General features: G+C 46.5%; 1 protein-coding gene across 1 annotated transcript in view; it reads right to left on the bottom strand.

Annotated features, from left to right (window-relative positions):
• Positions 1 to 15,470, bottom strand: part of LOC147097924 (leucine-rich repeat transmembrane neuronal protein 4-like) — a 448,233-nt gene extending 432,763 nt beyond the window's left edge. Inside the window, exons 1-2 of the mRNA XM_085970848.1 lie at positions 14,917 to 15,470; positions 13,008 to 14,539 (exon numbers count right to left, since the gene is read on the bottom strand). Coding sequence (XP_085826974.1) covers positions 13,008 to 14,539; positions 14,917 to 14,920 — 1,536 coding nt within the window. The 5' untranslated portion in view covers positions 14,921 to 15,470. The remainder of the gene's footprint in view (positions 1 to 13,007; positions 14,540 to 14,916) is intronic.
• Between the last annotated feature and the right edge of the window lie 2,150 nt (positions 15,471 to 17,620).

Here is a 17,620-nt window from a genome sequence, read left to right as displayed (position 1 = left end):
TATAATATCCACAGGGGCTGCTATTCCCTATAATATACACAGGGGCTGCTATTCTCTATAATATACACAGGGGCTGCTATTCTCTATAATATACACAGGGCTGCTATTCTCTATAATATACACAGGGGCTGCTATTCCCTATAATATACACAGGGGCTGCTATTCTCTATAATATACACAGAGGCTGCTATTCTCCATAATATACACAGGGGCTGTTATTCTCTATAATATACACAGGGCTGCTATTCACTATAATATACACAGGGGCTGCTATTCTCTATAATATACACAAGGGCTGCTATTCTCTATAATATACACAGGGCTGCTATTCTCTATAATATACACAGGGGCTGCTATTCTCTATAATATACACAGGGGCTGCTATTCTCTATAATATACACAGGGCTGCTATTCTCTATAATATACACAGGGGCTGCTATTCCCTATAATATACACAGGGGCTGCTATTCTCTATAATATACACAGCTGCTGCTATTCCCTATAATATACACAGGGGCTGCTATTCTCTATAATATACACAGGGGCTGCTATTCTCTATAATATACACAGCGGCTGCTATTCTCTATAATATACACAGGGGCTGCTATTCTCTATAATATACACATAGGCTGTTAATCACTATAAAATACACAGGGGCTGCTATTCTCTATAATATACACAGGGGCTGCTATTCTCTATAATATACACAGGGGCTGCTATTCTCTATAATATACACAGGGGCTGCTATTCTCTATAATATACACAGGGGCTGCTATTCTCTATAATATACATGGGGCTGCTATTCTCTATAATATACACATAGGCTGTTAATCACTATAATATACACAGGGGCTGCTATTCTCTATAATATACACAGGGGCTGCTATTCTCTATAATATACACATAGGCTGTTAATCACTATAATATACACAGGGGCTGCTATTCTCTATAATATACACAGGGGCCTAGAAATTCGGTTGTGGGTCCGCCAGGGCTTTAGCGCCCGAAATTTTGCGCCGGCGTTAATGCCGCTGCGCCCGACGAAAATTTGGTTGCCCCGGGCCCAGACGGTGGCGGGCGCTAATGGAGGGTTTTTGCGCCTCACTATGGGCGTTCAGTGCAGTTTTGAGGCGCTAATCCCCCGCTGCGGCACCCGAGGCGGTGCGGCAGGCTGGGGTACTGCAGGCCTCCTCCTTCTGTTAAGGAGGAGCTGCCTGCAGCCGACCGCTGGCCGGTCGATTCGCCCGACAAATGAGCCCGGCACCTCGGGGAAGAGCCGGGCTCGCGGGCCACACACATCAGTGCTGCGGGGGTGTGGTGGAGGAGTCCGGGGAGGGAGGTGCGGGAAGGCGGCCGCTGGGAAAGCGGCCGGCCGCCGCTCCACCTTTATGCGCCGGCGCAAAGGTGTGTCACATCCCTTTCAACAATCGTTGGTTGCGGCTGCCACGGGTGAGGCGGCCGCAACTGAATTTGGGCTTGGGGCCGGGTTACCACGGCAACCGGGGCGCTGCGCACACCGATGATGTCATCGGTGCCAGCGCAGCGCTACCGGCTAACGCCGATGGTAGGGCCCAACGCAATTTCGTTACCAGCTATAATTCCGGCGTAAGACCCTCTAATGCCTCTAATTGGGCGCTAACCCCACCGAATTTCTAGGCCAGGGACTGCTATTCTCTATAATATACACAGGGGCTGTTGTTCTCTATAATATACACAGGGGCTGTTGTTCTCTATAATATACACAGGGGCTGCTATTCTCTATAATATACACAGGGGCTGTTGTTCTCTATAATATACACAGGGGCTGCTATTCTCTATAATATACACAGGGGCTGTTGTTCTCTATAATATACACAGGGGCTGCTATTCTCTATAATATACACAGGGGCTGTTGTTCTCTATAATATACACAGGGGCTGCTATTCTCTATAATATACACAGGGATTGCTACTCTCTATAATATACACAGGGGCTGATGTTCTCTATAATATATATAGAGGCTGCTATTCTCTATAATAGACACAGGGCTGCTATTCTCTATAATATACACAGGGGCTGCTATTCTCCATAATATACACAGAGGCTGCTATTCTCTATAATATACACAGGGGCTGCTATTCTCTATAATATACACAGGGGCTGCTATTCCCTATAATATACACAGGGGCTGCTATTCTCTATAATATACACAGGGGCTGCTATTCCTTATAATATACACAGAGGCTGCTATTCTCCATAATATACACAGAGGCTGCTAGTCTCTATAATATACACAGGGATTGCTATTCTCTATAATATACACAGGGGCTGCTATTCACTATAATATCCACAGGGCTTTTATTCTCTATAATATATACAGAGGTTGCTATTCTCTATAATATACACAGGGGCTGCTATGCCCTTTAATATACACAGGGGCTGTTATTCTCTATAATATACACAGGGTTGCTTTTCTCTACAATATACACAGGGGCTGCTACTCTCTATAATATACACAGGGATTGCTACTCTCTATAATATACACAGGGGCTGATGTTCTCTATAATATACATGGGGGCTCTTATTCTTTATAATATATGCAGGGGCTCTTATATACAGAGACCGCTGTTCCTTTATAATCTACACATTAATGCGCTGTGAAATGAAGCTGTTGTATCTCTGGCATTGAATCATGCTGTGTAACTGCAACTCAGTTAAACTGCATATGATTTGATCAGGAGCTGGCCATGCATTGCTGTTGACACTAACACCTGGCACACTAAAATGACAAAACTGGAATACAAGCAGATAATGAACTCCAGTCTACAGAATAGTACAGCTCAGTGTATGCTTTAGAAATAGGGAAGAATCTTTTGGTTGAAGGAGTTGTCGGCAAACTGATCAGTCTTTGTGTATATTATTCATTCGCATCATTGATGAACCTATTACAATATTGTTACTAGGATTTTACTGAAGTCTTAAGGGCAGTGGGTTTGAAATTTGGACTTCCCAGGAGTACAATTCTAGATTTTGCCCTTGCAATCCTCAGGTGCGCCTGGAGACAGCATTTTGAGCTGTGCCACACTAGGGTGAAGTACTGATGGATACAGGTCTGTCACTAGCAGTTGGAGCAACTTGAGAGGATAATGTGAGAGCATTACGTATGATTTTTCCCATAGTGAATTGGTGGCAATGTACTAACAAAGCCTGGTCACAAGACTGCTTTTTCCCACGATACACACAGGGCCAGCTATTCCCTGTAGTGTAACAGACTCCATTCTGTGTTATATTATATATAGGAACATTAGGAACAGGAGCAGGCCATTCAGCCCCTCGGGCCTGCTCCGCCATTCAATTAGATTATGGCTGATCTGCACCTCAACTCCACATCCCTTGATACCCTTACCTAATAATAATCTATTGATTTCAGCATTGAAAGCCTTTTAGGGTAGAGAATTCCAGATTTCTACTACCATTTGTGTGAAAAATGCTTCCCGATTTCCTGATCTAAATGGCCGAGCTCTAATTTTAAGATGATCATTTCTGATTCCCCACCAGAGGAAATACTTTCTCTGTATCTACATATCGAATCCGTGAAACATTTTAAACGTCCTGATCAGATCACCCCTCAATCTTCTATACTCAATAGAATAGATTTATATTGCTATGTATTGGCATCTTAGTTGGGTCGTTAAATAGTTCAGTGTACGCAAGCAAGCATTTAAGGGGAAGCTAGATAAACACATGAGGGAGAAAGGAATTGAAGGATATGCTGTTGGGGCTGGGAGGAGGAGCCTAAACACCGGCATGGACCAGTTGAACTGAACAGCCTGTTTCTGTGCTGCACAGTCTATGGAAGCTGATGGTCTTCTGTTGTAGGAGGAGCCAGACAGACAGAATACATTATCCCTGTCCAACTGTTGTCTAAAGTGATACATAGAAACCTAGAAGATAGGAGCAGGAGTAGGCCATTCGGCCCCTCGAGCCTGCTCCGCCATTCAATGAGATCATGGCTGATCATCCAAACTCAGTACCCTGTCCCTGCTTTCTCCCCATATCCCTTGATCCCTTTAGCCTTAAGAAATATATCTAACTCCTTCTTGAATATATTTAATAAGTTGGCCTCAACTGCCTTCTGTGGTAGAGAATTCCACAGGTTCACCACTCTCTGGGTGAATAAATTCCTCCTCATCTCTGTCCTAAATAGCTTACCCTTTATCCTTAGACTGTGACCCCTGGTTCTGGACTCCCCTGCCACTGGGAACATCTTTCCTGCATCTAGTCTGTCTAGTCCTGTTAGAATTTTATAAGTTTCAATGAGATCCCCTCCCATTCTTCTAAACTCTAGCGAATATAAGCCTAATCGACCCAATCTCTCTTCATACGTCATTCCTGCCATCCCAGGTATCAGTCTGGTGAATCTTCGCTGCACTCCCTCCATGGCAAGAACATCCTTCCTCAGATAAGACGACCAAAACTGCACACAATACTCAAGGTGTGGTCTCACCAAGGCCCTGTACAACTGCAGCAAGACATCCTTGTTCCTGTACTCGAATCCTCTCGCTATGAAGGCCAACATACCATTTCACCTTTGGGGTCAGGGTTCAAATCCAGACCAGATTGAGGAGATGAGTCTTGCAAGAGTCCCGAATGAAATTCATTCAGAGCTCAATCGGCCAAGTTTCAGGTGAGTGCAGGTACATAGCTTGAAGCTGCCCAGAGTTACTATCATCCTTGCCTCCTACAATCCACAGTCTTTAAGAACCCAAGCTTAGTGCCTCTTACGCTTCACAACATTGGTGTTCTGCACTCGAGTTCTTTATTTCTTAGCCTAGGTTTCTCAATTCAAAAAGTAAGCCTTAATCTGAAAGCCATGAAGGTAGCTGGCTTGAGAAATAGAAGGAGCTTTTCTGAGGCTGGTTTCAAGACACATTGCTGGAAAAATAGAAACCTTTAGGTTGCCCAGGCAGACTTGTCAATCAGAACCCAAAATGCCAAGGGGGAAAAATTCGGTTGATTTTTGCCTCCCGTTAGAGGGCACTAACAGGACGCAAAGCAACTAGCGCCCGGGCGCGGCACTGCTAATGCCTCCCGTGAAATTCAGTGGGAGGTTAGCGGTGGCGGTAACCATTAGCACCCCGCTACACTGCACCTCCGGCGATGACGTCATCGCTGTGCGCAGCGTCCCGCTTGCGCCTCAGCCGCGATCTTCGGTAGCACCCCCTGACTTACCGCCAGACGCTATGTCCAACAGAGTCAAGGGGGCCTACTGCAGCTGGGGTGGTGCAACTTAAAGGGGAGGTGCCGGGTGGCCATTTTAGTTGCTGGCCGCCTGCCAGCACCTGCCCCCCTGTGCCGTCCCTGGCCTCCTGTGAAGCCCCCCCCACCCCCGTGGAGTGCCGCTGCGCTCCGTGAGCCCAGCACTCAAGAGGAGTGCCGGGCTCTCTTGCCAACACTCCAATCCCTGGTGGCCCAGCTGGGCCCCGGGTTGCGCTGCACTAGGCCCCTCCCCTTTAATAAGCGGCGCGACGTGCCGCAATATTCACTTCCGGGCGCAAGCCAATTTTGCCCCCCAAGTGTTTGGTTCCCAAATCGTGACATCCCTCATCTGGAGGACTACAGAAGAAGAAAAAACAAAATCTGAAGTTGATTTGCAAACTTGCAACACTCAATTTCAAAATCACCCTTGACATGAATCTTGTCATTCATGTGGAAATGACTTATGAAATAATACTGGGCGGCCTGCTGGTGTCGCTGTCCAGGGAGAGTATAAATACTCGGGCATTGGCCCAGCTTGCTCAGGACATTCTTTAACAGGAACTAGTGAAGGACACAACTAGATCTCCATGTTGAAAAACAGTTGATTAAAGCCTTGTTTAATACTCAGACCAAGTGACTCGTAGTTTTCTTACGTCAACCCTCGTTAATCCTTTTACGTTTAATTTCAGAAAACCTCCCATGGTCCTTCAAAAGAAAGAAAAAGCAAAGACTTGCATTTCTATAGCGCCTTTCACGACATCAGGACGTCCCAAAGCGCTTTACAGCCAATGAAGTACTTTTTGGAGTGTAGTCACTGTTGTAATGTGGGAAACGCGGCAGCCAATTTGCGCACAGCAAGCTCCCACAAACAACAATGTGATAATGACCAGATAATCTGTTTTAGTGATGTTGATGGAGTGATAAATATTGTACAGGACACCAGGGGAGAGCTCCCCCTGCTCTTCTTCGAAATAGTGCCATGGGATCTTTTACATCCACCTGAGAGAGTGGACGGGGCCTCAGTTTAACATCTCACCCGAAAGACTGCACCTCCGACAGTGCAGCGCTCCCTCAGCACTGCACTGGAAGTGTCAGCCTAGATGTTTGAGCTCAAGTCTCTGGAGTGGGGACTCGAACCCAGAACCTTCTGACTCAGAGCTGTGAAAGGGGTGAGAGTGCTACCCACTGAGATAAATGTCTCTCTAATCTTCTCATCTTGCATACAGTTCCATTGGCACCAACCATTATATATATGAACACACAAGCTATCTCTCAAAAAAATTCAGTCTCAAATTTAAGGATTTGCACCTTAACAAGTAAAAGAAACTAAATCGGGGAGTGCGGGGGGGTGGGCGGGGAACAGGCATTGAAGTCGTCTTGCTGGATTTACAAAGGCATAATTTTGAGCTTATGAAGGGAACTGACAAAAGCTGATCCAGGAAAATTGGGACTTCTTGTGTTCTTAAGCCTGGTAGAAAATCTCTCCCTACCTTTTCATGAAATACACCTTGCTGAGTTGTCCTAAGCTGACAGTTTGATTGTGATGTGCAACACCACCATCCCTCAGCTAATAAGCACTGAACTGATCATTTTCGCCTCCTTTGTAAATTCTTCCCTGCTCAACGGCGAGACCCCTGTAGGCCGTTTCAGAGGTACTTTTTCTCTCCTTGCATGTTGCTTTCGCCTGATTGAATAATCAGGAAGCAATCTCACGTGTGGCTTGGGAGAGAGGAACTTCAGCATACTAACAACAGCAAACCCATTTGCAGCGACAATATATTCAGTTCAGAGAAACGGTTAGCTTGTTAAAGACCATTTTATGCGGGAGCATGGATTGTGTTCAGTCACAAGAGCCTTTTGTTCAAACACAAGGAATAATACGTACAAATAATGGTTTACAATGTAAAACTGCTCCCAGCTTTGGTGGTTTTAGCACAGCTTATCGTGAAGCAACATACTGCAGCAGGGAAATGATATGCAATTAACCAAGAAACCCAATATTTAAACGGCTTATTAATGGGAATACTGTTGCAAATCGGTCGAGCATCAGTGAGTATCAGAATAATTAAACATGTTGAATAAACATGATTTTTCTTGGAATGTCCCACTGGTGACATTTAAACTTTGGTTTGCACTTTGCAGAATAATCTATGACATCTCCACCACTGCACCACCCCACACATCCACCCCACCTCCCCAGCCTATTTTATTCCACTCTTCTCTAGAATCTTGCTGACATATAGTTCCATGGCTCCCTACTATCTCACCCAAGTGCCCATTCTTCATGAGTGAACCTAGACAGTTGGTGTTGGTAGGCTGTTCTGCCATGAGAGGCACTATTTCGAAGAAGAGCAGGGGAGTTATCCCCAGTGTCCTGGCCAATAGTTACCCCTGCACCTTGACTACACCGTGGCTGGTTTTCCCCTCATAAACACGGGACACTGAGGCAAATTGTGGTAACCGTATTACTGCTCTGACGAACATGATCTAACTCAGTCCAGACCATGCGAATTTCTGGTCTATATGACTCCATACCGCACTGGGTGATGCCTTTAGAAACTGAGACAGGTGAACAGCAACACAATCTTACTTAACACAATATGTGGTTGAATTAGTTCCTACGGCATGGTGAGGGTTCGCTTTATCGAGCGAGACCCTACACTTCCGGCAGGGGCCCAGAAGCAGTGGGCAGCTCAGTGGGAAATCACAGCCTATGATGTGAGTGTCCTGATGGCGAGCGACTAAATGCTCCATAAATTTGAGTCGATTGCATGACGTCCCATGGCATTGCTCACGAGTAGGCTGGAGAGCACGGTTGCAAACTTTAGCTGCCACAATGAAATTGTGTTTCACTTGGCTTGTCCCAGTTCTCAGGTACTCCTTGAGGGAAAACAATTTCACTAGGAACGTAGAAATGGTCAAAGCAAGAATAATTGTTGATTGGCAGCAGCTTGTAAAGCACACGCTCCTGCCCTTTGGGGGAGACTAGGTTAGAAAAAAACCCAGTAAGAAATTAATGGCTCAGAAATTCGGGTCTCCACGGATGAGTACGCACAGTGTACTCACCCGTAGGCCCAATGGAATTGCCAGTTTCCTGCATGCACTGCGCATGCGCGGGAAACCGGCACTTCAGTTCCCCTGAAAGAAGGGGTTCAGAAGTCGAACGCGTGCGCAGGAGAGGCAGGTTTTCCCAGGAAGGTAAGTCTCCAGAAGTTAGACGTGTAAAAAGCAGTCGCAAGTGGTGAATTAACTAAAATTAAAACATTAAAACATTTTTTCCACAAGTTTATTATTTTTAAATATTTTAAAGAAAGGTAAGTTTATTTTTAGCCCCATTAGAAAATGTAATTAATTTTTTCAAAAATTTAATTTATTGTTTAAAATAGTTATTTCATGTAATTTATAGTTTATTTTAAATATGTGATTTTTTTTATTTATTTGAAGATTTAGTGAGGTTTTGGGGCTTATAGTATTTATAGGTTTGACAGGTCCTGTCAAACTTATGAATGAAGTATTCTCTGCTACCATTGGCTCTCCATGGCCCATGTGATCCCAGCGGACGCATCGAACTAACTGCGCCCCTGGGATATGCAAGCACTGCGCGCCAGCAGTTGGAGGAGGCCCAGGATCGCAATTCCACGGGGGCCCACAGCTCAACGGCTGGCGCACTAGGTAAGTGCAGGTCGGAGGCTTGCACCCGCGGGAAGCCTCTGACCCGAATTTCTGGGCCATTACCTTTCTTTATCTTTAACATTCTTTTCTCAGTTTCAGATATGATGCCTGATATGTACTAGATGTACATTATCCCATCCCCTCCACCAACTTAAACATTCACTCCCTCCACCACCGGTGTACCGTGGCTGCAGTGTGTACCATCTACAAGATGCACTGCAGCAACTCGCCAAGGCTTCTTCGGCAGCACCTCCCAAACCCGCAACCTCTTCCACCTAGAAGGACAAGGGCAGCAGGCGCATGGGAACACCACCACCTCCAAGTTCCCCTCCAAGTCACACACACCATGCTGACTTGGAAATATATCGTCTGTTCCTTCATCGTCACTGGGTCGAAATCCTGGAACTTCCTACCAAACAGCACTGTGGGAGCACCTTCACCACATGGACTGCAGCGATTCAAGAAGGTGGCTCACCACCACCTTCTCAAGGGCAATTAGGGATGGGCAATAAATGCTGGCCTTGCCAGCAACACCCACATCCCATGAATGAATAAAAGAAACACTAGCTACAAGTCTTCATTATGCCCACAACTACTGAGGATGCAATAGCCAGAAGCTAATTGAATGATGATCTATATTTCTTTACTAGGTGATGAGTGTATTAGAAAAATAAATACTTGTCCAGTTACTTCGCTACCCGCAAGCAGTAAACACAAAGCACAAAACATTTATCAGCTTAATGATAAAACAAAATTTAGACTATATTTGGTTATTTTAACTTCATTTCCAAATGCTAATAACAGAAGGATTCTCAAGAACATGTAAAGGCAATTGGGCCCATAATTTATTGATAGATCAACTCAAACTACCTCCTCCTTACCATACCCCTCAATCCCATCTCTCTTGAAATGCATATCAATGTCCTTCTGGGAAAAGAACTTACCACATGGCCTGATCTTGCCTACATGCGACTCACACCTGACTGCGTGCCCTCTGAAATGGCCTAGCAAGCCACTTAGTTCTACAAGCAATCGCCACTCAAGAAGTAGGCCCACCACCTTCTCAGTACAACTAGGGCTGGGCACCAAATCCAGCCTTGCCGGCATCCTGAGGTAACAAAAACCAATGCCCCTCAGCCCCATTGATGCTGCCTATATCAATGGCTCTCCTTGGTAATGTATTCTATTACTCAGTTACTCTTTGGGTGATACGAACATAAGATGTAGGAGCAGGAGTCGGCCATTCGGCCCCTCGAGCCTGCTCCGCCATTCAATAAGATCATGGCTGATCTGATCTTGGCCTCAACTCCACTTTCCCGTCCGCTCCCCATAACCCTCGACTCCCCTGTAGCTCAAACATCTGTCCATCTCCACCTTAAATATATTCAATGACTCCGCCTCCATAGCTCTTTGGGGTAGAGAATTCCAAAGATTCACGATCCTCTGAGAGAAGAAATTCCTCCTCATCTTTTCGACCTGCCTTCCCTAATTTTAACTTACTAATTTTATAAGTTGTGTCTCCTACTACATGCATCCTTCATCACCATGAAGTCTCCCTAGATCAACTTCATTCTTGAAAGGTTTGATAAGGACTTTGCCAAATAGCATTCTGAGTTAGAAAGTTGTGGATTCAAATCCCACTCCAGGACTTAACTATAGAACCTAAGTTGACACATCAGTGGAGGCACTGACTTTCAGATGAGACATTAAACCATGGCCCTGTGTGTTTATTCAGGTATATGTAAAATAGCCCATGACACTATTCAAAGATCAGGAAGTTCTCCTGGTGCCTTGGCCAACGCCCTTTCCTCAGCTAATTATTGTTTTATGGGATGTGGGCGACACTGGCAAAGCCACATTTATTGGCCATTGCTAGTGGCCTTGAGAAGGTGGGCTGGGTTTGCTGCTGGAATGTTGCAGTGTTCCCACAATAGTGTTAGGTAGCTAATAACAACAACAACATCTTGTATTTATACAGCGCCTTTAATGTAGTAAAACGTCCCAAGGCACTTCACAGGACCGTTATCAAACAAAATTTGACACCGACCCACTTAAGGAGATATTAGGGCAGGTGACAAAAAGCTTGGTCAAAGAGGTAGGTTTTAAGGAGCGCCTTAAAGGGGGAAAGAGAGGTAGCGAGGCAGAGAGGTAAAGGGAGGGGTTTAGGGGGGTGCTCAAGAGGCCAGATTTAGAGGAGCGCAGATATCTCGGGAGTTGTGGGGCTGGAGGAGATTACAGAGATAGGGAGGGGCGAGGCCATGGAGACTATTGAAAACAAGGATGAGAATCTTAAAATCGGGGCATTGCTTAACAGGGAGCCAATGTAGGTCAGTGAGCGCAGGGATGATGGATGAACGGGACACCAAAAGCTGTTTGTGGGACCTTGTACTGCAAATTGACTGCTGCATTTGCTGTTAAACCATGTGACGTAAGAAAACTACTAGGCACTTGGTCTAAGCGTTAAACAAAGCTTTAATCAACTGTTTTACAACATGGAGATCTAGTTGTGTCCTTCACTAGTTCCTGTAAAATAATGTCCTGAGCAAGCTGGGCCCATGCCTGAGTATTTATACTCTCCCTGGACAGCGCCACCAGCAGGCCACCCAGTATTATTTCATAAGTCATTCCCACATGAATGACAAGATTCATGTCACCATGAACAGTATCACAGCTGAGCTGGATTCTGTCTTGACTCAACTTCCACAGACATTCTCCATAAAGGGTCAATGGATAGCAATCAAGAGCAGGAACCCTGGCTCAGCACCCCCTCTTCTGCCCTCTCCTTCCTAGTCCGGTGAGGCTAACGGCAGTGCCCCAGCTAATGCCTCTGGCTGAGATCAACCAACTTAGCATAGACCAGGGAATCAAACCTAGGACCTACTGGTTTGTTTGATTTAGTGTTACACCAGGTGGTGCTGCTTAGCCACCAAGGGAGCTATGTTCTGCTATTTTTTTTTACTGTGAACCATTTAACTTGCTGGTTGACATCATAGAACCAAAACAAACACACGGATGCAATTGTCCAACCAATGACTTCCATCACAAATAAGCGCATCTTGTCACAAAATTACCGGAATACCAAAGCAGTAGGAGCGCCGCCACACTGCATTAATGTGAGACTGATCCACTGGCAATTAGACGAGCATTACATAAATTTAGTTCATCTGATTGGAATTGTAGAAATGCATTTGGTCAAATGACTGCCTTTTTAAAAAAGAATATGTATTCTGATGCAGAATTAACAAGTAAATGATTTGCACGATAATAATAAGGGTCTTGCCTTTTGCTAATTGATCTACAAATGTCACTGGGGTAGTCTGCTGCTGCCGTGTGCAATAGACAGCCAAGCATCACTGGGGCAGACCGCTCGCTTGCTGTGATTGATCGACATGTGTCTAGGGAGAGGTATTAACATATTGCCATCAATAGGCAGGGTTGACGGGGCAGTGCATGGAATGAGGGGGCTTTACACGCAACCTGTCGCCAAACTCAGCCGTGGTGGAAGAGGCAGGCGCCCAGTGGAACTGAGGCTTTTTCAGGGAAAGCACTGGGAAAAACATAATCCAGCGTTTATCATTCCTGGACACCCCTTTCCAACTTGGCAGGGCCACTTGCAGAGGAACGCTTGCCAGCGGGATATAGGAGCCCATGGTCACTTCTGCAGAAGATGGAGTAGCATTAAGTGAATAAAATCACACCAACAGATAACAGTCTAAATAATCTTTGTGTTACTTTTTCTCCTGCACAAAAACCATTGCATTCAATCACAGAAACCGGTTCATGCGATTGTGGAGTGGTTATTCATTTGAAATCCCATCTGCTGATTGCGTTGCAATTATGTATCACGGTGCCACACTGCTAACCAAATATAAACATGTTGGGACCTTGCTGTTTGTTGCACACATTTCGAACAGAACAGACGAATCTCGGCAACGTGAATATTTAATTCACGCATCTGTACCTGAATTGCACATTGAGTTGCAACAACAATGCAAAGCCAGGTCTTTGCATCGTTGTGCATGGCAAGGGAACAACATGTACTTCTCCCCCTCCCCCTGATGCTGCTGAATTAGTTCTATGAGGACTATGTCTCATACCTCACAATCCCTTGAGCCGGGTCTGCTATACGTGCAAGCTGCAGTCCCATTGACCAATACGTCCACGGTTTCTGAATTCGTTGGTTTGTAGTCCACATAGTACTCCTGGAGAGGGGAGTTAATCTGCCTCTCGCATTCCCTCTTCTTTTTCCGTCGCCTCTTCATGAGGGACCGCTGCTGCAGTTGCTTCATACTGGCCGGGTACCTCTTCCAGGAGACGTAGATGACCAGCAAGATCATGGTTACAGAAAGGAAGAGGGCCACACTCCCTGCAATTATTTTATGGAAGGAAACGTGTTCAAAGTCATGCTCTGGCTCGGGTATGGATTCGTTTGAAGGCTGGGCAGTGACAGGGACTTGGGGTTTGCTGACTTCGCTTGTTGGTCTTGGGGCAAATGTTTTGTGGGTGGTCTTTGAGCTGTGTGGCCTCTGAGTGACAGGCGGGGAAACCCCAGTACAGATTTTGAAATTCTCCACGGCCTCCATCACATTGTCGCCCTGCAGCGGCTTAGGTCCCGCACAGATCATGGCGCTCTCTCTGTAGCCCTGGAAGTTTTTGAGCCAACTGACCAGCGAGCAGATGTTCCTGTTGCACTCCCAGATGTTGGACGAGAGGCTGATGGTGGTCAGAGATGTCCAGGAGCTGAGGATCTCTTGGCCGATTGTGGTGAGCTTGTTGGAATCCAAGTGAAGGCTGTGCAGGTTGGGCACGCATTGGAACACCCCCGGGACAATGGCCTGGATCTCATTGCCCGATAGATCCAACTTCTGCAACGAACTCCAAGTCCAAGTCATCCCCTGGCTGAACACCCTGATCCGATTCCACTGCAGGTAGAGGTTCCTCAGGCTGGTCAGCCGCGGGAAGTGGGCAAGGTTGACTTTGGAAAACTGGTTGTGCTCCAGGTGTAACTCGGTCAGCTTCATGAGACCGGCGAAGACATTCCGGGCCAAACTCCGGAGACGGTTATAGCCCAGGTCCAAAAACTCCAGGTTGCGGCAATCCTGAAAGACCCGGACGGGGATGGCTTTCAGAGAATTGGACCTCAAGTGCAAACTCTGGAGTTTCCGCAGCCCCTTAAATTGCGGGGACTGCAGGACGTGCATCTTGTTGTAGGACAGATCCAAATTGCGGAGGTTGGGCACGGGGTGAAAGGTGCCGTTGTGCAGCCGTGTGATCTTATTCGAGCTGAGGATTAATTCCTTCAGCCGACGGATCCCCTGGAAGGCGTTCTCGTCCACCGCATGCACATAGTTGTGGTCCAGGTAGAGCCAGGTAAGCTGGTTGAGGCCCGAGAACTGGTTGGGTCTCAGCGATTTGATGCTGTTGTATCTGAGGGACAGGCCGAGCGACCCTGCGGAGATATTCTGCGGGATTTGTTGGAGGGCTTGAGACTCGCAGTACACTATCTTGCCATCGCACCTGCACGTCCCGGGACACACTCTTTCAGCACTGGACAGCGCCACAAGCAACAATGCGGGGACCAGGACCAACCCAGCATTCGTGGCAACCAGATGTTTCATGAAATAGAAACCTGAGGATGAGGGGGAGAGAGAAACAGTGATTAGAGAAAAAAATATTACAGCCCTTAGAGCAAAGTTACTCGATGCTGTGTCCATGCATTTATGCTGTACTGGAGAGAGAGTCCTATTTAGTTAATGAACCCCTTATTTTTTGTACTAGCTCAATCTTAGCTTACTGTGGACACAACACACAAGGAGTTGATTTAATTCATGCAGCTGTCGGTCTCAGAGCATTTGCACAGTGTCTCATCAATATCTGTCCAGCACAACGTGACAGATGTTAAAATCCTTCATCACCCCTTGGCTTGACCAAACATTCATATCCTGCATCAGCAGTGAGGGGGGGGGGGGTGGGGGGATGTGTGAAAATTAATCTTCTCCTACTCACCCATCCTTTTGTTAGCGGGTCCGCTAGCCTCCTGGTTATTGTGCTCGCCCTCTTTCAGACCACAAGCGGCATGGCAGACTCTTGTCAGTCTGGCTGTTGAGAGTCAGGAATATGAGACGAGTTCCCCGGGGGGACACCGATGGCTTTCCGAGCGCTGCACTTCGCCACCTGGTCCAGCCTGCCATGAACGAGCGGAGAGGCGGGCGCGGAGAGGTAAAGTTAGCCCCGGCTATCCTCGCCCCGAATCTCTTGCTGGGCTCCGCCGGATGCCCATTTCGCAGCTTGTCGGGAATGGAGCAGCACTGGGAGAACGCGGCGCCTTCTCCAACCACACTGGCAGAGCCGGCCAGGCTCTTTCCATCTAATCCCACCTTCTTCTTTTTTGTGTGTGTGTGTGGTGTGGTGGTGCTTCCCTGTCTCTCTCTCTCTCTCTCTCTCTCTCTCCCTCCCCCTCCTGCGCGGCTGTCTCTCTTTCCTCTCCCCAGAAACAACACTTGCTCTGTAACTTCAGCACTGACACACACACAAGCCAACAGCTCTTTCCAATCTCATCGCGCCAGCGCGCTGGTCTCGTAGCCCTGACGCGCTATAATGAGACAGCCCTCTGGATTTCACATAAAGAGATGTGCTCTGTGCATCAACCCTTCTGTGTGTGTGTGTGTGTGTGTCTCTCTTAAATACAACTCTCCCTTTGCAACCAAGACAAGGGGGGGGGGGGGGAAAGTAACAATTCTTAACCCAGTGCCTCCTTAATCTCTCCATTTAAAACGCGCCGCACAAGAATCAACCCCTCGCAGTTGTGTGAGAGCTTGCTGCATTATGACATGCCAGATTAATAAAAAGAATAATGGACCATCATCATTTCAGCTAATTCAATTTGCTCCAGTGTGTGAACAGTGTTTGTTAAATTGCAACAGTCTCTTGAAGGAGGAGGAGGATGGAAGGCGGGGGGGGGGGGGGGGGGATGTGGTTGGCAGTCGCGGGGTCTTGCCAACTCGGATGCATCGGGCAGATGACAATTTGCATTTTGTAAGTGAGGGAAGATTGATATTCTGGGGAAGTGCCGGAACGTTGCAGGAGTGGGTTGTGGCTGACGCTGTCTTCTAAAAGCTGAGCTGTGGAAGGAGAGAAACCATTGTTTATTTTTTTTTCCCGATTTCCCTTCTGACTCACTTTGGCGACATGCCACTGTGCGGGGCGAACGGCTGCTGTAGATAGACCCAGCTTGCCAACCAGTGCCCCCGCCCCCCTCACCCTCCCTCCCTTTGAAGAACAAACTACACCGTTTCATTTGCAACACCATCACGTTCCCGATGCTAAAACTTAAAGAATAAGTGTGCAAAGTACCTTTATTATAGCTTCACCCTTATAAGTATTCCATACAAATCATTTGCTTCTGGATCATGTTATTCTGGAGTATCTATGTTCAGTTCATATCTTAATTCATTCTGCATGTAAATAAATATGTATATGGTTTCTAGATAACTGCCTGTCGTATCTGATGGAGTTGAATCTTTTAACCTGTTATCAGCCATTGACTGATTTGCAATACAACAACTTATAAGAACATAAGAAATAGGAGCAGGAGTAGGCCATACTGCCCCTTGAGCCTGCTCCGCCATTCAATAAGATCATGGCTGATCATCGACCTCAACTCCACTTTCCCGCCCGATCTCCATATCCATTGATTCCCTTAGAGTCCGAAAATCTATCGATCTCTGTCTTGAATATACTCAAAGACTCGGCATTCACAGCCCTCTGGGGTAGAGAATTCCAAAGATTCACAACCCTCTGAGTGAAGAAATTTATCCTCATCTCAGTCTTAAATGGCCGACCCCTTATCCTGAGACTGTGACCCCTGGTTCTAGACACTCCAGCCAGGGGAAACAACCTCTCGGCATCTACCCTGTCAATCCCCCTCAGAATCTTGTATGTTTCAATGAGATCACCTCTCATTCTTCTAAACTCCAGAGAGTATCGGCCCATTCTACACAATCTCTCATCATAGGACAGCACCTCTCATCCCAGGAATCAATCTAGCGAACATTCGTTGCACCGCCTCCAGCACTTTTATGCACTAAAACGTCCCAGGAGCGATTATCAAACAAAATTTGACACCGAGCCACAGAAGGGGATATTTGGACAGGTGACCAAAATCTTGGCCAAAGAGGTAGGTTTTAAGGAGCGTCTTAAAGGAGGAGAGCGAGGTAGAGAGGTTCAGGCAGGGAATTTCAGAGCATGGGGCCCAGGCAGCTGAAGGCACAGCTTTAAGAACATTGCAACTAATCATGTAACCCTGGATTTAACACAACGAACCTGACCTTCTTCAGTTAATTAGAGAGAAGAGTTATAATGCATTTTTCTTTTACTCTTAAGGGATTTAGTAATGAAATTCCATGACGCTGTCTTTAGTGGCAAGCGTGAAAAGCTCAATTCATAAGTGCAACGAAAAGCAGCAGCCAAACCACGGGCACCTGAAATCATCTTTTCACACTTAGAAACATAGAAACATAGAAGATAGGAGCAGGAGTAGGCCATTCGGCCCCTTGAGCCTGCTCCGCCATTCAATGAGATCATGGTTGATCATTCAAACTCAGTACCCTGTCCTTGCTTTCTCCCCATATCCCTTGATCCCTTTAGCCTTAAGAAATATATTTAACTCCTTCTTGAATATATTTAATAAGTTGGCCTCAACTGCCTTCTG

The sequence above is a fragment of the Somniosus microcephalus genome, chromosome 30, assembly GCF_052327205.1.
Source record: "Somniosus microcephalus isolate GS21.2 chromosome 30, FLI_Smic_1.0, whole genome shotgun sequence".
Taxonomy (NCBI): Eukaryota; Metazoa; Chordata; class Chondrichthyes; order Squaliformes; family Somniosidae; genus Somniosus; species Somniosus microcephalus.
This window is presented reverse-complemented; position numbering and strand designations above follow the sequence as displayed.